Source organism: Lactuca sativa, chromosome 3 (assembly GCF_002870075.4).
Source record: "Lactuca sativa cultivar Salinas chromosome 3, Lsat_Salinas_v11, whole genome shotgun sequence".
Taxonomy (NCBI): Eukaryota; Viridiplantae; Streptophyta; class Magnoliopsida; order Asterales; family Asteraceae; genus Lactuca; species Lactuca sativa.
The window spans coordinates 187,287,267-187,309,964 of NC_056625.2; the positions used below are offsets into that span (position 1 = coordinate 187,287,267).

Genomic DNA, 22,698 nt, shown 5'->3' on the forward strand with positions numbered 1-22,698 from the left:
CATACAGATTGTAGCTAACTCCAAGAACGCCTCTTCCACCATTACTTAAAAAGTTTATCTTCATTGAACATATCAGATCTTTACTAGATGTCTTTGAAGTAGAGGAATGTTGTTCATTTAAAGAATATTTCTTTTTGATGAACAACATTTCTCTACATCAGATATGTAGTAAAGATTTGTTATGCTCAATGGAGATAATCTTTCTAAGTAATGGTGAAAGAATTCTTGGATTCAGCTACAATCTGTATGAAAATCTAGCTAGGAATATGAAGAACAAGAATCTTGGAAAATGGCGAACGTGATATTTGAGACTTGCGAAATTGTTTGTTATTGAAGACTTTATCATGTTTGATGTTATTCTATGATGATGAATATGTTATCTTTAGATTTTTATGAGCAGTGTTGTATATTTGTTAGGAACGATGTTGTTGTATATGGTTATATGTAATGATTAGATGTTTTTATGTGTAATCATATTTTTAATCACTTATGATTAAAAAAACATATGAAGTAGTATTACATAATATTTTATGATTATACAGATGAATATTGTATATGGTTATGTGTAATGATTACATGTATTGAATAATAGTTATATGTAATCTTAAATGCTTGTAGTAACATTTAATAAAAGTTTAATCATGAATGAATATATTATCAAATCAAAGAAAGAATTATCAAAGTAGATTAAATCCAGTAGACAAAATCATAGTAAATTCTATTTTATAAAACGAGTAAAGTGTACTAAACAAAAAGTATATTATTTTGAAAAAAACATTATGACTTATTCATTACTGATTAAAGCAGTATATATCTATGTAGCTTTTGATGATTATTTTGCTGCAAGTTTGATTAGGCATGTCCGCAAGTTATGAGGAGCGCTTTCTCCACATCCTGAGCATCTTCTTGTTTACTTGTTTGAATTTTTATACGCTATTTCTGATGCACTTTGAATTCTACTTTTCTTTCCGCATCCTTTATTGCTTTGAACATTTGGAACATTGATGTTAATGTCTTTTGGAATAGATATGCCCATAAGCTTTCCTACCTCTTCAACATCTGTCCTATTCTTCTATAATTCATTTGTAGGATCGCTTTCATATTCCTTCAGCATGCTTTCTGTTTTCTTAACAAACAAATCTATTTTTTCTTTATTTTTTCTTACGTATTCCAAACATGCTTCAAAGTTGTAGTATGCTTGATTGACAGATCTGTTAATTTCACTGTCTCCTATATCATATACATGTCTACCAAAATTATAATGCATTGATATCACATCCTTTCTCCAACGATTCTCAATGTACTGTTCAGGTATCTCCTTAATTCCATGTTTCATGAGTATGTTGAATGCATGTTTGTACAAAGTCCCAAAGCGGTTGAAGTGTTCACAAGTACATTTTACATCATTGGTTGGAAGTTTTATTTTATCCTGTTCAAAAGCGGTTAAAGCATTAAGTGTTTTATAATTATAACTGAATATTTTTTATATTATGTGCTGATTCAACAAAATTTAAAATAATAATATATTACCTCAAATTTTGTTTTTAGATCACTGTTTTTGTTCAGTTGTTCCACTTTGTATAACTCTCATCCATTTTTTGTTCCAATATGTTTTTATTGGCAGTACCAGGAACCTTTATAGATTTCTTTATGTACTTCATAAAAAATGTACTTGTATAAACTTTTGCAACATGTTTTTCTATTGGTCGTGGTGAAATAAATTTATATACCGCCTTCTTTGTTTGATGATCAAGCTCCTGTTGTGTATTTCTTTGTTTTTGAATTGTTGTGTCACAGTTCATCATGAAATGTAAAATTAAATTTTCAGATTGAGAGTAAGTGTTGAAGAAGGAATTCATGCTTTCTTATCTTGAAGTGGTTTTCATCAATCCAGACATTCTTGTGTCATTGAAGTATGCAGGTATCCATTTGTCACGTAATTCAAACATATCATTGAACCATCTTTCATCTTCCCGATTGAATTCATTAATATTCAAATCCTACTTCTTTTCAAATTCATCAGGTTTGATATGCATGCTCCAAACAAGCTTGTTAAATCTTTTCTTAAAGTCTTCGTTTATAAATAAATCGCCAGTAACCTATGAATGAACAACTTTGCTTATATAAGTATAAATTATATACCTATTTGGATATATCATATATGAGTAATCATATATGATTAGTGTAATGTAGGATATATCATGTATGATTAATCATATATCATATATGTACTGTAATCATATATGATTACTGTAATGTATGATATATCATGTATGATTAATCATATATCATATATGTAATGTAATCATATATGATTATATATGATTAATTATATATGATTATATAATCATATATGATTATATAATCATATATGATTATATAATCATATATGATTAATCATATATCATATATGTATGCTTAATCATATATGATTAATAATATATCATATATGTATTGTAATGTAGGATTGATCATATATTATTAATCATATATTATTATATAATCGTATTATATAATCATATATGATTATATCCTGTATCATCATAATCATAGTATGATATATGATAACTTATATTATTATAATCATATATGATTAATCATATATAATCATATATGATTATATAATAATATTACTAAAATACTTAATTATATATCATTATATCAATCATATATGATTAAGTATTTTAATAATATGATTATATAATCATATATGATTATATACTGTATTATCATATTACATACTATGTAATCATATATTTTTATACAGTAAGTATGGTATCTGATAATTCATATTATTAGAATAGTTAATCATATATGATTAATCATATATGGTTATATAGTATGATATCTGATAAGTCATATATGAATCATCTGTCATAATACTATATAATCATATATGATTATATAATGTATTTTTATTATACCTTTGCTTGCAGTTTTTTCATTATGTGTCACATGCATAATCTGTGTCTTGAATTTGGTAAGACAGATTCCACTGCTTGTTTTATTGTTGCATCTTGATCAGTTAGAACAATTTTTGGTGCTTTCCCTTCATGAGCTCTAAGAGAAGCTTTAAGCAGCCATACATACGACTCAATTGTCTCGCTACTCAGCAACCCAACACCAACAGTAACTGATTTCTTGTGGTGGTCAACTGCTATAAATGGAACAAATACCATTTTATACCTATATAAAGAAAATGTGTTTAGTACAATCATATTTGATTAATAGTATGTTTGAATTTATATACATTAACTTACTTGTGTGTTCTAAAATTTGCATCAAAAGATATAACTTCTCCAAACTCTGCATAAAAAGCCTTTTGTCTTTCATCTGCCCAAAACATAGCAGCCAACAGATCTCCATCACGTAGGAACTCAAATGAATAATTTGGGTAATGATCTCTACGATCATTCATTTTGTTTATCATTATTTGAGCATCCTTGTAACATAAGATTCTATTTACTCTTCTCCTCAAGTTTTTTTAGTCTGTTACCTTCGCCCCTACATATTCATATCCTCCTTTCAAAACTGCTCGTATTTTGTGAGCCGTTGTGTGACCAATTTTAGCTTTTCATTCACGTACTACAAACTCTTTTTCAGAATATGACATATTTCTTGCTTTTGTTGTATAAGGTCTTTCCTCGATACTTTCCAGTGAGTGGTTGTGCATTTCAAAGAATTTCTTAACTTTGTAATCTGTTGTTCCATAAACATTTTCAAATATAGTCTTTGTTGTACACCCAGTAATTATCTTGTTTGAATTTGGTTTCCTCTTGATAGAACTTGTAGCCAACGTATTACAAGGTTTTGGTTTATCCTTGCCACCCCTATTACATATAACTATTTTCTTTTATTATTTGGCTATTGTATTTTGATTGGCTACTCAGTCTTGTATGAAAACCTGCCATTTCTGCATAATCTGTATACATTTTTACTGCCAAATTTAGTGATTTGAAAACACTGTTTACAACTGGTACAAATTCTATAGGGACATCTGGTTTATATTCAGATTCTTCAATTATGTTACTGCAATATGATTCATTTGTTGAATTGAAACTTTCACCTGATAAAAGAAGGGAATGACAAATATGTTATTATATAATTTTATGTTGTAATAATCATATGTGATTAATGATATGTATTTATATTTTAGTATAAAACACTACAAGAAAAAAGGCCTTTTACGACGCGCAAAATACAACGCTCATTGATCTATGTTACGCAAGAGAGAGTGTAACAACCCGTTATCCCGGGCATTATAAACCTAGTCTTGTAACCCCTTTTGAATGTAATGGGAATATCATCGATAAATGAATTGTTCAAAAGCTCTGATTTGGAGTACGCTATGTAGTAGATATCGTCTTAAAGGTTCCAAATAAATAAAGAACACTAAAATCTGAGTTATGGCGAAGAAGCTATGACCATTCTAAGATTTCTGTCAAAACCGACAACACCGATCAAACGAAAAACGCAAAGTTTCAATACGATAACATTTAGCCTTAGGTATCTAAATGAAAGTCATAGATAACATTAAACCGTGAGCGTACACAAAAAGAACGTCCAAATCTGACTTCGCATGAGGAAGTTATGATTTTTCAAAGAAATTCCTTAAAAACGATTAGTTATAAAATAAATAATAAAAATAATTTTGGAATTTGCCAACGGAGTCTAAACGAAAGTTGTAGATCGTAGTCTCACCTACGCGTGGATATAAAGACCATCGAAAACGGAGTTCGTATGAAGAAGATATGGATTTTTGAAGTTTATTAAATAAATTAATTATTTATTTAATTCAAAATTCGGATATTATCCGAAGAGGAGTCAGCGTCCTTCTCCGAAGTACGCGCTGCGTACTCCTGTACGCCCCGCGTAACCGAGAGGATTGGCCTCGGATCGTCCACGTCGCCATATCCGAGGAAGCCGACCCGTCCGACCCGTCCGACCCGACGTCCCATCCGACCCGGCGTCCCATCCGACCCACCTCCCCAGCAACCCGTCCCATCCGACCCGAGAACCCAAGAACCCGTCCCATCCGAACCGAGGCAGTCGAGGCTTCGGTCATGCATGACGTACGCGTACGCAGCGCGTACGAGCGTACGCCCCGCGTACCGAGGCAGAACTGCCTTCCTATAAATAGAATGCGAGGGTTTCCAAAGAAAGGGTTCATTTCTCTTCTCTCTCTCTCAGCATTTCCTCGTTTTCCGTGTCCGTTCAAACCCGAAGCTCTGGTCTTTTTGGCTCAAGTCCCGAAGGCCGATTCTACTCCCGAGATTCCCGAGAATCCCAAGAAAAATCAGTTTCCCGAGACGAAACTCTGCTCGGTTTTCCACCTCACAATCTTCAAACTATCAAGTGAGTTCATACCCCTATAATCTACACTTTCAAATGTTTTGTAAATGCTTTTATACACTTTTAAGGGGGGGGGGATACAAGTAAACACACAACTAAAATCGTGTGAAACACCGATCTTTTGCTATACTTTTCATACTGTTGTTTTAACTATCTTATGAAGTTATTATGATGCAAAACCCCTCACAATACAGCTTTACCCTCTTGGGATATAATATGTTTATAAATAGAAATATGTTTTATTTATACGTTTACATACAAATACATCATATCAAGGGTAACATTCTTTACTAAGTCGTTTTATGCATTCAAAGAACTTATGATTTATGCTTTGTCAAACATTGCGAAAGGGGTTAAACTTTGCATACAAACTACTACTTTAATACAGACTTAGTTGAGAATCCATGAGTCGTGTATATCTTCAAACGTTACTTTCTTTATTAGAAAATAATGCTGCAAGTCCTGTCTATAACCAGAGTCTCCCGTTCGGAGAACGTGTCAAATGTGTATAGATCTATACGGGAAGTCATGATCCCGCGCCCTGGCTGTTAGCTACAGTCCGTCTCTTGGGGTGACAGTTGTCATAACGCTACGACGCCTGAAGAACGTCGCTACAGGCATATTATGTTTAGTATGGTTATAAAACTCATCGGATATACAATTATTATGGTATTATGCTTTTATGAACGAGTAGTCATTAAAACTATTCTTCATCTAATAAGTGCGATCTTCGTATAGCTTTACTATGTAAAACTATGACACAACTTACAAGCACGTCGCTTGCTTACGATTTTCGGTCTTAGAGACTGCCAGTTATGTCAGGGAAATAAGGGTTTTTCCTGTATACAAACCAAACAACTAATAGGAAAATAAGGGATTTTCTCGGTACAATTAGATGCAATTTACATCACGAACATTCATATGCATTGCATACTTTTATAAGAAAATAAGGGTTTTTTTTTTCTGGAAAACATACAAGCACTTTCGAATGGCATACATTTTCTCAAAGCACCACTTATGAACTCACCAACTTAAATGTTGACACTTCTTCTTTGAAATAACTTGTATTCTCAGGAAACCGCTAGACCAGGTAGCAACTACTTTTGAAGACTAACGCGCTGGCGTTAGTAACATATTTTGGATCACCATATTGTATTCTTTTGCAAACATGTAACATATACAATCATGTAAACTTTTCAAATATATTTATATTATGGTGGTGTGTACTTTCCTTTCTATGAACTGTTATGATACTGAATATGACGTCCTCCGCCCCCGAACGTTTCCGCCGTTCTGGTTTGGGGGTGTGACAGAGAGTGACATTAAAAAAATGTCATCTCTTCAAAAAATTTAAGTATATATGTCGCATTTTATTGAGTGCCCTTAGAGTTAGTGTCTAATGTAAAAAACTTAAAAACACGGAGGGCACTTAATGTAAAATGTGCGCCGTCTCAAAATGTCGCATTATAATTTTAGTGAAAGGCGCGCATCTCTTCACAAAAATCGAGGTTACTAACAAAATATCTAACACTCACTATTCATCAGTCACTTCACTCTCTACTACGATTCTATCGACGGTGAGACCTCGACTCGCCTTCCCTTGAAGACAACGTCTCCTCCTCCGATCGTTAGGTTACTTCTCTGGCTGATTTCGCCTCGCCGACGACCGTGGGTTCAACTGACATCATTGAAGACTGCTAAAATTTACGTGCACTAGGTCCGATTAAGGTGTTCCTGTTGAACCGATCATCGACCCAAGTGAACTTCCCGGTTGGCCATATAACGTTGTAACAGAAGAGAAAGAGCAGAAGAAAGTCGACACAAGGGGAAGAAGCGCCCGGTAGCCATGAATCTGATGCTAAGTTGAACACATTCAAGGGTTTCTCACCTACTGAAGCTTCTTAAGTCGAACACAAGGTAAAATCTCAAGCTTCTCAAGTTATATGTAATGTTTTTATCCCCTTCTTTCATCTTGCGAACATTTTCTCTGCTTTTTATCCCAAACTTTCACCTTGTCCTCAAGGTGAAGAAAGGATTGGCTAACCGTGTATACATAATGACAGTTGCCTAAGAAAAGAGTCAAAAAATCCCTCAAAATACTGTTAATCAAACTCCCCTGTGAGATGTTTCTCTTCAGGTTCTTCGAACCCTGGTCTGGTAGAACATAATTTTTTATGTTTTCTGATTGTACTTATGAAATTATGAAATCATGTTTTATCTTTCATTTCGATTGGGGGTATGTATGGACGATTTGTAATAGGGATTGAGATTATGAAATCATGGTTGAAGCATTCATTAAACCCTAAATGTAGATGTCTGAGTCTAGATTTATTTTTTAACTGTTGAGAAATTCTGCAAGGACACTTGATCTTCTTAAGAACATAGAAAAAACTTCTAAGTTGTTTCACTTAATTAGTCAAAAAGCATCTTATTCTGGAACCAAAAGACTTGTTAGAGCATATTAAACATTGAAAGTGTATGTATTTATGAAATCAGCCATTGATTCATTTTGCATTTTGATCATCACATAACCTCTTTGATAGAAACCAAAATCCAATAACAGATTAATGAAACTCAAATATGAGATATATAGATCTAGGAAGCTATTTGATTACTAAATGGAAATAAGAACAAATCAGAAAGGAAATCCAAATGATTATCCTCCTGCCCTAATCAGAAAAGTTCTCTCAAGAGAAACTTCCTGCCCAAGCTAAAGTCGATACTCAAAGTTACAAAATACTAAATGATTCAATACTCTTAAGAATTAAAAATCTATAAAAAGCTTGCCTGTTTGTTTAAAGCATCCAAAGTTTCTTCATTGAGGTCATTACCAGCAGTGATTCCAGTCTTTCCAAACCTCGGAACTCCAAATTCCATTCCAATTGTTTCAAAGAACTTTCTTTTCTCACATGAAAGATAAGCAAGATCACCAAAAATCCAACCGAATTCCCCTTGCTTTATACCTATACAAATAAATACATCAATTAACATATTAATTATTATCATTAAAGTTTAAACCTTGTGTATCATAAAATAGAAAAAGACAATAATACCCTAGATCATTTAGTGCTAGAAGAACAACACAGAAGTTAGGAACACCACTCTTCATCACTTAGGAAAAAAAAATTATCTGATAAGTGTTTGCTGACATGCAACCTACGTGGCATGTACTTGGCAAATTATTAAAAGGTTAAGGTCATATAATAACTCACGTATTTGTACTTTCTTACATATATTTTTTAGTTAAAATACTTCAGGCCTCAAGTATTTTATGCAAAAAAATAATCCCTGTCAATTTTCATCACATTCAAAAAATTTCAGGAGTGAAAATGTAACACCCAATGCACAAAGACCAAATTACCCTTTGCCTAATGTCTACCTTTTCTTATGACTACCTTCAACATGTTGTTTTGTTTCAATAACAGTGCTACGTAGGGATGTTTCTGCATAAGATCAAAACAGAAAGCACACAATATTACAATTCGGTCCCTCCACTTTTCCCTTGTTTTCAAAGAAGGTCCATTCTTTATCACATTCTCTATCAATACCACCATCTTGAAGTAGAGGCTTGTAAATAATGATATACTCATTAGATTTATCATATTCAATTTTCAAATAGGTGCATAATTTGCAAAAAAAGACAAACACAAAACTGCTAGCTAAAGAAAATTCTGATTTTATTGCAACAAATCTTCTGGCTACAAACAAACAAAACATTCATCTCATCTTGTTAAAAATAAAGTCGATTCTTTGCCTTAATACAAAGCCAATTAATAATTGTTCATGTCTGTATATCAATAACAACTCTTTATTAGTTGATTGTACTAAGATATAACACCAATAAACATCAACCACTAGACAATTCAATTCAACAGTGGAACAGGGAACCAAAATAACATTGTGATCCGGAGGTTTAGGAGGTATTAATTCCCCTAAAGCATACAAACCTCTGTATGAAGAATGAACTAACTCTATCTGTTTTTCCAATTGGACTTCGAAGTTGTACAAGGCTTCATTTGTTTCTTATACGTCTTTCATCGGATGATCTAACTCGATGATTTTCAACCACTCGTGTTCTTCCACGGGATTTTAAACCGGATTTAGGACGATTATGCCCTTTTGATGTAACTGCAAATAGCTTACACAGCTTCTTCACCTGTGAAATTTAATTCGTAATTTATAAACATTTCTTTAAATGTATATTTATATAAAACAGAAAAAGGAACCTGATCGGCTTTCAAGAGGCCTTCAAATTTACTCCGTGTGTAGTAGTTTTCTTTAAGGATATCCTTAAATTTCTCTTCTGCTACTGGCAAACAATCATCAAGCACGCTAAATCGAACCTGATTTTATTCAATTATAAAAGATATCATTAATCAGTAGTTATAATCAAAATGAAAGATGAAAAATGAATGAATGGTTGAATACTACTACTACTACTAACTTGAGATGGGAATTCATTTTTGAAAGCTTTTGGTTCAATGTTATAACCACCGGGTCCAGCAGCTTTGAAGATTCCATACATTAATCTGAGATCAACATCAAACAGAAAAAATCTCATTCCTTTATAAATCTTTGCTACTTGATCTTGTTTATTTGCAGGAAGTCCAAGAATCTTGTAGCGAAAACAATCTGTTTTTGTTTTTGAACTACACATGAACACCATCCCCATGCTTAACAAATCTCAGTAGAGAAGAGTAGTTTAATCTTACACCTAGGCTTATCAAGGTAGACCGAGTTATAAATAGATGGCAAGGAGATTGCAGGTACAATCAATCCTCCTGAATTGGAGTATTTTGATTGCATGTGGGTCGATGAAAACAGAAAGCACACAATATTACAGTTCGGTCCCTCCACTTTTCCCTTGTTTTCAAAGAAGATCCATTCTTTTGGCTAATGGCTACTTCCAAACATACATACATACATAATACATAGCCACACACATGTTCAATTCTTTTGGTCTCTCACACCTTTCTAAAACCAAAATATATACACCAACTTATCTTACTATCTTGTTTTATGAATATTAGTATTAAACCACTTTACAATGTTTATTTACAGCCAAGGGTCAGATTCAAAAACTACATTAAAACATGGGTTCTTAAATAATTATAATTTGTATAAACATGAGCATGCCTAATAAGGCAAGCCTATCTTCAACTTCTTTTCTGTACACCTGTATCAAACCACTGCCATCTGTAACTTGAAGCTTCCCATTTAACATTGTCTTGTATTCATCATCTGTAACTTGAAGCTTCTCATTAAACATTGAAAGTGTATGTATTTATGCTTCTAACTATTTTTGCTTGTAGGACTATTGGCAAGAGGATTAAAAGTGCATTGATCTGGGTGGTAACTACAGCTGTAGGTGGCTTGGTGCTGTGCATCTTATACGGTTAGTATCTCCTCCAATTATTAATTTATTCTTACAAGAAACATTTTCACTTATGATCAAATGCAATTAGGAGTAGAACCTACTTTTAGTCATTTAGAAGGTTGATGTCCCTGGTTTCCCATGCAAGTAGGTATGATGGGCATTGCCAAAAAAATTAGCTTACATGGCAAAAATTACTATTCTAGCTTTGCATTTTGTATACTTATAATAGGATTGATGAATGAGATGTTTCTAGGCTTTGACATAATCTGACTGTGGTTAGTTTCATGGTCACACTAAAGCATAAATGGGCATGATTTCTGAGTTGACAGCATTGTTTGCTTTATGAAAACGTGATTTTTAGTTACTTTAATGAAGTCTTTTCAAGAAACTTACAACATTCGAGTTTTAGAAAGCTCTTAGGCGATTTTAACAACTAAAAAGTCTTTTTAATTGGATTTATGAGTGATTTAATGTGAATTTTTGAAGATCAGGTACTTTTATCTCGTATATAAAAAGAACAGCTGAGAGCAAAAAGCTATTTTTTACAGTAACATCAATGTATGCATCAGTTATCACAGTACCATGATTTTTTACCCCTATATTAGAATGAATACAATTCCATTTGGATGTTTCTCTTGAATATATATGCATGCCAGTCCCACCAATGTTCAAATCCTTAGAGCCAGAAGCAACAAACGCATGCTTCAAAGTATAATATCCAAGCTTGCATTATGTGAACCTATCTTCACACATATTTTGCTAAATGCTGTTCGTTAATTTTTTTCATAATTGTGCATTGCAATATGCATATAGTTACAATGAGTTACAATTTTTTTGTTACTTGCTGCAGGCTCAAAGGGTGATAAAGCAACAGTTTCTGCTATAAATTACACTGATATTCCACATACTCAGGTAAGAAAAGGTATTTATTTTTAATCTATCTATTTTTTAGGGTACATAAGTTTTTTATTTTTCATTTTCTAATATAGATTCTATTATATTATTTTGATTAAAAATTCATTTTTGTGAATATTCGTTTAAAATATCCAAGCCTTTTTAACTTAACATTAAAAACAATCAAAAGCCTAACATATTTTGTACATACTCTACAAGAAATACATATAACATATAGCTCAACAGAATGAGATTAAAAAGAATGTCATCCAAAAAGCTTCTTGCTACTCTACAAGCAATACATATAACACCTGCACCTCTTCTTTTCTAACAGATCCATCATGTTCACCCTTTAACAGGATTCATACAAATCAATTCAATCATATTATAACAAAAAGAATAATTAATTTATAACTAAAGTTATTCCAGATAATAAAAACAACCTTGAAAAACAGAGAGTTTACCTGTGACTGTGAGTTACCTTGACTAGGTTGTAGTTGTGCTCCTTCTTTTCTAACAGATCTTTTATAGATCTTAGGTACTCACCCTTTAACAGGATTCATACAAATCAATTCAATCATATTATAACAAAAACAATAATTAATCTATAACTAAAGCTGTTACAGATTATAAAAACAACCTTGAGAAACAGAGAGTTTACCTGTGACTGTGAGTTACCTTGATTAGGTTATAGTTGTGCTCCTTCTTTTCTAACAGATCTTTTATAGATCTTAGGTACTCACCCTTTCACAGGATTCATTTTAGGTGAGAAGTACTTTCCTCCTTCATTTTGTTAGAGAAGTACTTTCCTCCTTCATTTTTCGATGTCATGACTCACTTGATGGTGCATTTAGTTAGAGAGGTGAGGTTGTGTGGCCCGGTTCATTTTAGGTGGATGTATCCATTTGAGAGATACATGAAAACACTTAAAGGGTATGTAAGAAATCATCAACGACCCGAGGGTTGCATTGCAGAGTGTTATGTGGCAGAGGAGGCCTTAGAATTTTGTTCAGACTACTTAAAAAACAAGAAATCAATTGGCAATCCTCATGAGCGTGTTGATGAAAGAATCCGCAGTGGCAAGCCTTTATCAAAGGCTACAATTGATGTTGTAGATGCTCAGTTACTTGATCAAGCTCATCTTTATGTATTACGAAACACTGCTGTTGTGGAGCCGTATATAGAGTAAGAATTACATGAAACTGTATACTCTTATACCATTATCTATCATATAAAACATTCTTTTAACTTGTAATATACTTCAGGCAACATATGTTGGAATTGAAGGATCTGAACCCCCGTCATGCTCGCAAGAGTACATGGTTGCAGAGCCAACATAGTCGGACATTTATTAGTTGGTTTAAGAAAGAGGTTTGTTTTTAAAATAAGATTGTAAGAATTACAATATTTTTAATTATTTTTTTGAATTACATTAATTATATATTTTTCTATTAGGTTGGAAAACGTTTGGCTAACGGGGAAGATATTTGTAATGATGTTCGTTGGTTGGCCAAAGGGCCTAATTTTGCTGTTACTAAATATAGCGGTTTTGCCATAAATGAATATCATTTTCATACAACATCTCGAGATGAGTCTAGAACAACTCAATGCAGTGGAGTGTCTTTAGTTGCACATACCATGCAGATTGCTAGTGCAAAAGACTCCAATCCTGTGTATGGTGCTGTAACTTACTTTGGCCGTATAAAGGAGATATGGGATCTTAATTATCACATGTTTAGTATTCCTGTATTCATGTGTGATTGGGTTGATAGTTGTGGAGTCAAAAAGGATGATTAGGGATTCACGGTAGTTAACTTTGATAGGCTTGGTCAAAAGTCTGAACCCTTCGTATTAGCTAGTCAAGTCAAACAGGTTTTTTATGTTCAAGATCAACAAGATGAGAATTTGCATGTTGTTGGATTCACACCTCATAGGATGTACAAGTATGGATCAAATGGTGAAACTGATGATATGTTGGAATTTGATGTTACTTTTGATTTAACACAAGACTCCGCTTTATTAGACCTTGATGATGATTTCTCGTGTACGCGTCCGGATGGCGAGGGCATATTAGTTTAAATATTTTTTTTGCAGAATAATAAAGTTTTTGGTATGTTTTTATTTCAGATTTTGAATGTGATTAATCAATGTCCAACTGCAACAAATAACAACGTACTTAATTTAATTTGAATCTTGTTGAAACAGGTTGTGTTTTTGTGACATGGAATCAGATTCAGCTTCTGATCACGAGGACTCCAAACAAAGAGGTCCGACAACAAAGACAAAAGCTAATAAAGTGAAGCTTGTAATAACTTACAATAAAAAAGGTGTCCCGGTTGGAAAGGAAGCCACAAAACTGTCTACTTTTGAGGGTTTGGTTGCAAGAACAATGGTTCCCATAACCTATGACTCGTGGCTGGAAGTTGGTGAGGAAGTAAGGGAAGGATTATGGCAATATGTTTTGGTAAGTATCTGTTTTCTTCCTGTTATTACCTTTGTTCAGATCTGTTTTTGTCCCTGTTTTTGTCCCTGTTCAGATTTGTTTTTGAACCAACCTTTTTTTTATGTTTTAGGAAAAGTTTGTAGTTGACCCAAAGAGTCGGAAGCAAATTCTCCAATCGATCGGGAAGAAGTGGAGAAACTTCAAGCATTATCTATATGCCAAGTTCATTAAGAACCGAAGTAAAGATCCCAAGGCAAATCTATTCAAACCTCCGAAAGATTACCGTTTATAAAGAAAGAAGATTGGAAAGTTTTTGTATCCCATAGAGTTACAAAGAAGTGGGAGGTTTGTTAAACTTTTCTTATGTGCATTTGTAGTTACAATTTTAATGTTTGTATTTATAATTTTAATGTTTCTAATGCAGGAGAAAAGTATGAAAGCTAAAAATACTCGTGCACATCATAAATACAATCATCGTTTGAGCAGAAAAGGATATGCTGGACTCATTAATGACATTGTATGATTCCCACTGAATATTGATTATTTTATTTGTATATATTTATGTTAATTGATTTTGTTATTCTTGATAATTTAGATGCAAGAAACCGGCAAGACGGAAGAGGAGATTGATAGGACAGTGCTGTGGAAAAAAGCAAGAGAGTTGAAGACAGGAGGATACGATGCAGATGTGAAGACGATTGTTGATAAAATTGTAAGTTTCATTAATTCCCAAATATATAAAAAAACATAACATTTGTCCCATTTTATTTTTCTAACATTTGTCCCATTTTATTTTTTTACAGGATGAGCTTCAGAAATCGGGAAGCTTTGGAGAGGTTACATGTGGAACACATGATGTGCTTACAGAGGCATTGGGTACTCAGGAACAACGTGGGCGTGTACGAGGGATGGGTAGATTTATAACGCCACAACAATACTTTTATTTACCCAAGAATGTTAAGTATTACTTGGAGATTGAGAACGAGAGGGTGGATAAACGAATAAACAAACTTGAAGATGACTTGGAGAAACTAAAAAGAGGTGTACTTAATGTTTCTGAAGCTGCAAGTTGCCAAATAGGGGGCGTCATTGAAGATTTTGAAAAACAACCACAGAATGAATCACTTGTAAGTCCTTGAAGACAATTATGAAAAATATATTTAAATAATTTTCTTTTTCTACAAACTAACATACTATATTTTGCAGGATAATTCATGTCTTCTTGCGGTTGAATTTGCTGCAAATATGGTTGCTAAAGGAACCATAATGAAAGCATCGGGTATTTTGAAATATATTTGCATTATTATTATTTATATATTTTAATTTTTTAGAAGATTGAATCTTAATTATTTTTTATGTTTATGTAACAGATGAAAACATTGAAGTTATGATTGAAACAATTTTGCAAGGAGAAGCTTTAGTACCCTTTCCACTTGAAGAGGAGTTCATTGTGAAGGTCAAAGATGCACTGGGACACATACTAAGCTGGCCAAGACACTTAGTTATTCGATGCTCTGACCTGGTAATACTATTTGAACATATTTTCCCTTGGTTATCTTAATTTTTCTGATATTTGAGTGAGTTCTTAATTTTTTTGGTAATACTATTTGTATTTTTGATTGCATTTGTAGGGAAAAGTGGTGGCGAAATCTGTGAAAAAGCTTGCAACACCAGTGAAGAAAGCTGCAACACCAGTGAATGAAGATGTAACACCAGTGAAGGAAGATGCAACACCTCCAAAAGAAGAAATAGGAAGTAATAAGAAAGAAAAACAACCATGTGATATGGAAGGAGGGAATGATGTGGAAGAAGGGAATGATGTGGAAGAAGTACTGATTGGAATAGAAAAGAAGATTAAAAAGGAGAAACAAAATGTGACCGTGCAAAGAAGGTGGACCAGAGCACAGATGAAGACAAGGATAAGGATTGAGAACAGTAGTATTTTGAAAATGACTGCAATGATGGCTGATGGACAAGTTACAAAGGTTGATTCTATAAGAGTGCAGAGTGAGAATGATCTTTTTGGGTACGATAGTTACACGTACTTAACTTGGGATGATTTTAAAGCAGTTCTTACAATGGATGAGCTGACTGGTGCTGTTATTGTGTCTTATATGATGTAAGTGCAAGAAATTTAATTTAAATAACAATGTGTCTTCAAAAAATGTTTAATGAATTTAGTGTTTGTATGATAACAGGGTGTTGTTTAACAAATTGAAGTATGGCTCCCCAGAAAGAGACCATGGAATTTGCTTTGTGAACCCGGCAGTAATCTCACCAAGTACGCGTAAAGGGAAATCTAAGAATATTGACGATGCAAGCAGAGGTTTAGCAAATCGGTTGTCTAAAAGAAAGGGCAATGACATCATCTTTATGCCCTACAATCCTGGGTATTGTTATTTGACATTTTATTTTTAAAATGACTGCAATTATGTTATTTGACATTTTATTTTTTTTTGTGGTTTTTGTAGAAGACATTGGGTATTGGGTGTACTAGACATGAAATCGGATACTTGCTATTATCTTGATTCCTTGAGCTCTGGCAATTTCAATATGCAGTTGAAGCAAATTGTTGATTCGTAAGTAATATAAATTATCAAAACACTTGATGTGAGTACAATAAACACATATTTGTTAATGTTTTTTTTATAGGGCAATGGTTTTGTACACTACACAAAGTGGATCCAACAAAAGGGTTAAACTAAATTGGGTTAATGTTACGGTCAGCACTTAATTCCTTATTGAAATTGTAGTTTTAACTTTATTTTTTGGATCAATTGAAATGATCATTTTATATGTAACTTTGTAGTGTCCAGTTCAGCCCGGATCTACCGAATGTGGCTACTACTTGCTAAGGTTCATGAAGGAGATAGTGGAAGAAGGAATTGAAGTGTTGGTCAAAGACAATGTAAGGATATAGCATTCTACTTTCATTACTATAATTTATGGCATCCTTACTGTTATAGAATATGTGCTTTCATTCATTTGAAAATACAATGCTTAGTTGTTAAAATATAGCAACTTACTGTTCCAGAATATGTTAATATGCTATTTTTTATTAATAAAAACAATATGCAAATGTTTTCACAGATCGGGGATGGCAAAGCTGAGTACACAACTGCTGATATCGATGAGATACGTGAAGAATGGTCAACGTTTGTTACAGGCTTCATTTATCGATGATATGTATGGTCTTTTGACAATGTATCCGCAAAACAATGTTATGGTTAACCACTAATGCTAGGTATGGTCTTTTGACATGTGTAATGCTAGGTAGTCTTTTGAGACACATGTACAATTTTTTGCTAACTTTTAGTAATGTTACTTAAGGTAACATGTAGTTACAACTTAGGTAATTCAACATATATGTAAAGTTGTTTGACGTTTAGATGAAAATGAATGTTTTGGTATATTTGTCATTTATTATGTGTATTCACGTTGTAAATGTGTGTTGTAAATGCACGTCGTAAAAACGTCGTAAAGGCGCGTAGTAAAAACGAGAGACGTAAGGTTACGACATGCGAATGAGCGTCGTCTTCATTTATGACATGGCCTTCCTTGACGCGCATTGCGGATCATAAGAGCGCATCGTCTCTAGACGACGCGCATATGAGCGTCATCTTCCTTTATGACATGGCCTTCCTTGACGCGCATTGCGTATCATAAGAGCGCGTCGTCTATAGATGACGCGCATTTGCACGTCGTCTAGCTTTATGACATGGCCTTCGTTGACGCCCATTGCGTATCATAAGGGCGCGTCGTCTCTAGATGACGCGCATTTGCACGTCGTCTATCTTTATGACATGGCCTTCCTTGACGTGCATTGCGTATCATAAGAGCGCGTCGTAAATGCGCGTCGTCTATCTTTATGACATGACCTTCCTTGACACGCATTTGCGCGTCGTCTGAGCCATTTACGACGCGCAATGAGCGTCGTAAAAGGCCTTTTTCCTGTAGTGAAAAATCATATATGATTTTAGATATTAATATATTATTAGATGTTAAATCATATGTATTTGTACATTGTGTTATATGATCGATCATATAATATACTGTGTAATCATAAATGATTATACGTATTAATTTATAAATAATCATACTTGATATTGTTTAATCATGTATGATTAATCATATGTATTTGTAGTTTGTAATATATGATTAATCATATTTTATGATCTATAATCATATATGATTATTCATCCAAATATAATATTAATATAGATTTCAATTTGAAAACATATATGATAAATTATAATTACAAACTATAAATACATATGAATAATCATATATATGAAAAGTCATATATGATTATTCATCCTTATATGATTAAATCACATATTGTATTGTATAATCATATATGATTTTTCATAATTTGTATTGTATAATAAAAGAATGAGAATGAAGTGTAGAAACTATAATGTAACATGTAGTATTAAAACGAATTAGTTGTACCTTCAATACGAATCGTATTTTGAAGTTCTTCAGAAGTGAAAGAAATTGAATCGATTTATTCGTCGTTACGAGTTGAATTGATTTCAGCTATAATAGTATCAGTTGTGATCGACTTGTCAATTTCTTTTGGATTCGACATCATTTATGAAAATTGATTTCGATTCAATTTTTAAATGCTATGTTTATGATTGCGAGGTGCTTGTTTCTTCGATTTGAGGATTGTATCTCGTATTTATGAGGATATGAACTGATGCTCTGTTTCGATCATTTTTTTATTTGAAGATTGCGATTAATTTGATAACAGATTCAGTAAAAATAGGATCTTTTTTATTATATTGAATAATTGTTGAAGATTTGATGATATGATTACGTGACTGATACTGAAAATCGATGATTTAGCGATATGATGATTTTTAGAGAAGGAAGGTGACCGCTTTCTTAACATTAATTTAAAGTTTACTGTACCCCTTAATCATTTAACAGTTGACGTTAGTTGACATTAAGTTCCATTGGCTGATATTTAATCTCACATTCTCTAATTTTTTTAATCTCAACTAAACCGTTCCATATATATATATATATGTGACATCCCCAAAATCACGGCCAGAAAAGACCGATTTGTTTATGCTTTGTTTAAAAATCAGAGTTACATTTTAAATGAAAGTGTTGCGGAATTTGTCCCAAAACAAAAATATGATAAAGATTTATCAAAAGCATTTCCATAGAAATGTATTTCATTAAAAGACTCGGGATGTCATGTTCGTACAGATCAAAAGCATAAACAGTACAATATAAGCCTTACTACATTATTTCATATCTATAGGCCTATATCCGTAATCCCTCGTCCAAAACATCACACCTATGCTCATGCGCCACTACCTGTAATACATAAAACTGAGTGGGTCAGGCTTGGGAGCCTGGTGAGCACATAGGGTTTTCAACCCACAATAAATAAGTTTATTAATTTCATCGATCAACAATAACCCGATTACCCGTTCCCGTTATCCTCACTTTACGTCCCTAAACACCTATCATAAGGGACCTAGCCTAAGGATCATCATCGGGACAGACACTACTGCTAAGGGGATTCCTCAGTAATAAATGTCCTAAAGGCAACCATGTGGGGGATGGAGTACACCGGTGAACATATCGTTCACAAACACCTACAGGTTGCGAGCCTGCTAGTGTTCCACTAGACTGTCTAGAAGAGTCCGTGGTCGTCATCCATACTCCGCTAGATGACAGAATCAACAACATCAACATCGAGGCCTCTCATCATTTTATCACACATCACCTATTGCATCTACCCATGTTTTACCCCAACATTTTCGTAGATATAAAATACATATAGAGTTTAAATCATTGAAAACATGTATAACAACGTTCATCTAGCATAGATAGCAAGTATTCAGATAATATGCACACATAACACGTAATTTATATAAAATACTTCATATCTATGTGTAAGTTGAAAGTAACTATGCACTCACTTGTTAAGGTGATGATTCCAAAATCGGGCAGCGCTTGCTTCTAACAATTCTATTTTCCTTCGACGAAACCTAGCATTATTATCGCTAAATTTTAGTCTAATATTTACCGTGACCAACTATTAGTCTTAGTATTATTATTATTATATAAGCGTTAAACAATATTTTCCAACCACTATGTACAGACAGGGGCCAGACATAAAACACCGGAGGGCAGGACCATTTTGGCATATAGCACTTCTGAAATCCAACAACCCTATGCGGCCCTTTAAACCAGATTCCCCGTACCGCGAGTAGTTAAAAAAAATTATAACGACACTTATATAAGTTATAATAATAGCTCAAATATTTATTATAAGTTCATAATAACAATACTAATTTTAAATATAAGCTATATTAAAATAAGGTAAGCATAACTTACTTACAAGGGGGTTTTAGCTAGGAGTCGGGCTCTGCAGGGGCATAACTTCGTCGCTGAATCTTTCTAAGAAAGATTCATGCAGCGCTTCAGCGCTCACCTTACTATACTAAGCTATAGAAAGAGAAGTCGAATCACGAGGGACCGAAATGCTCGGGGGATAAGGAGAGAAAGACTCTTGAATCAAGAGAATGGTGCAAGAAATATGAGAGCCCAAGGCTCTTATTTATACTAATTGAATTTTCAAAAACTACCCTCCATAATTACTTAATGACCTTTTAGTTATATAAACAACTAAACACCCCTCTATAATACTATTATAAATGAATTTAATGATATTTGTACTAAACTAATGTCGAAAGAACTCAACATTAGTCTTATAATGACCGCATCGTCGATACCTTTCTAATGATATATACATATGTGTATATATGTGTACGTATACATGATTTATACTTTATTTTAATACGTAAATATGCTATTATAATTTGTAATTCGTTCATACGAACTCCGTTTTTGACGTTCTTTATATCCACGCGTAGGTGAAGACGTACTCTACAACTTTCGTTTAGACTCCGTCGGCTAATTTTGACTTTATTTTTAAAGTTATATTTTTAACAAGCCGGGACAGGATTGGTCTGTTTAAAATCTCATAACTTCTTCATACGAAGTCAGATTTGGGCGTTCTTTTTATCGATGTTCTTAGTTTAACATATTCTACGACTTTGTTTAGATCACTAAGGCTAAATCTCGCTCTATCGTAAATTCACTATTCACGCTTCCCGGTATCGTGCCGGTTCTGTCGTGAAACTTCGACGGGTCATAACTTCTTCGTTATAACTCGGATTTCGGCGTTCCTTATATGCACGGAAACCTTGAGACATATTCTACAACTTTATGTAGAGATATCGGGATTATCTCACACTTTAATTTTGACGCTCATTTTTATTCTTTATTAATTATACATTTATAATTAAATAATAAACACATATAATTCACATAATACTCAAATATTTCATCTTTATTACTTCAAAAAGAGTTACAAGAGTTGACCTAGACTATTACATTGACAAAAATGCTTAGCCCTGAAACCCGGGCGTTACAATTCTCTCCCCCTTAGGATGATTCCGTCCCGGAATCATGCATCAGCAAACAGATGTGGATAGCGACTCATCATGTCATCCTCTGTTTCCCAAGTGAGATTCGGCCCATTCAAATGTTTCCATCGGACTAGCACCAAGTCGACCATCTTGCGTCGTAACTTCTTAGTCTTACGGTCAACAATTGCCTCAGGCTCTTCGATCAACCTTTTATTTTCATCCATCCTTAACTCTGAGATTGGAATTATGTCGGGAACATCTCCCGTGAATTTCCTCAAATAACACACATGGAAGGTGTTATGAATACCATTGAGTTCTTCGGGCAATTCCAGCTTGTAAGCTTGGTTCCCTATCTTCTGAAGAACTTTGAACGGTCCAATAAACCTTGGACTCAACTTTCCTCGTTTCCCAAATCGTATAAGTCCCTTCCACGGTGAGACTTTAAGCAAAACGGAATCCCCAACTTCGAAAGTTATCGGTCGTCTTTTCTTGTCAGCATAGCTCTTCTGACGATCCTGGTCTGCTAACATCCTTTCCCTAATCACCTTCAACTTCTCAGCAGTCTCATGGACTATCTCGGGGCCCATAAACTGCTTCTCTCCGGCTTCAAGCCAACAAGACGGCGTACGACACTTCTGCCCATACAAGGCTTGATAAGGAGCCATCTTGATGCTCGAGTGAAAACTATTGTTGTAGGAAAATTCTACTAGAGGTAAGTGCTCGTCCCAATTCCCTTGGAATTCGAGGGTACATGCTCTCAGCATATCTTCCAGCGTCTGAATCGTTCTTTCGCTCTGACCATCAGTTTGCGGATGATAAGCAGTACTAAAACACAACTTTGTACCTAACTCCTCTTGTAGACTCCTCCAAAACCTTGACGTGAAACGACTATCACGATCTGATACAATCGTAAGAGGGACACCGTGAAGTCTTACAATTTCCTTCACGTAAGCATTTGCGAGCTTATCCATAGACCACTTCTCGTTGGCTGCTATGAAGTGTGCACTCTTGGTGAAACGATCCACGACTACCCAAATCATGTCGTGACCGTTCTTCGTCCTGGGCAGTTTAGTCACAAAATCCATGGTGATGTCTTCCCATTTACCCATGGGTACAGGTAAAGGTTCCAAACTCCCATACGGTTTCTGATGTTGTGCCTTAACCCTCGCACATGT

At 33.9% G+C, this 22,698-nt stretch overlaps 1 protein-coding gene across 1 annotated transcript; it reads right to left on the reverse strand.

The window, feature by feature from the left end:
- Positions 1 to 9,364: 9,364 nt before the first annotated feature.
- On the reverse strand, positions 9,365 to 10,024 carry LOC128132870 (DCD domain-containing protein NRP-like). The gene is made up of 3 exons (XM_052769868.1): positions 9,797 to 10,024; positions 9,579 to 9,695; positions 9,365 to 9,508 (listed from the first exon to the last, which is right to left on the reverse strand). The coding sequence occupies exons 1-3, from the start codon at positions 10,022 to 10,024 to the stop codon at positions 9,365 to 9,367; spliced, it is 489 nt and encodes a 162-aa protein (XP_052625828.1).
- Positions 10,025 to 22,698: the final 12,674 nt, after the last annotated feature.

What these genes read in the sequence shown, in the direction of transcription:
- LOC128132870 (XM_052769868.1), bottom strand. Translation starts at nt 10,024, where the DNA reads ATGGGGATGGTGTTCATGTGTAGTTCAAAAACAAAAACAGATTGTTTT. An exon ending in AAAATGAATTCCCATCTCAA is followed by an intron (nt 9,696 to 9,796) that starts GTTAGTAGTAGT and finishes GAATAAAATCAG; the next exon opens with GTTCGATTTAGCGTGCTTGA. An exon ending in GCCTCTTGAAAGCCGATCAG is followed by an intron (nt 9,509 to 9,578) that starts GTTCCTTTTTCT and finishes TAAATTTCACAG; the next exon opens with GTGAAGAAGCTGTGTAAGCT.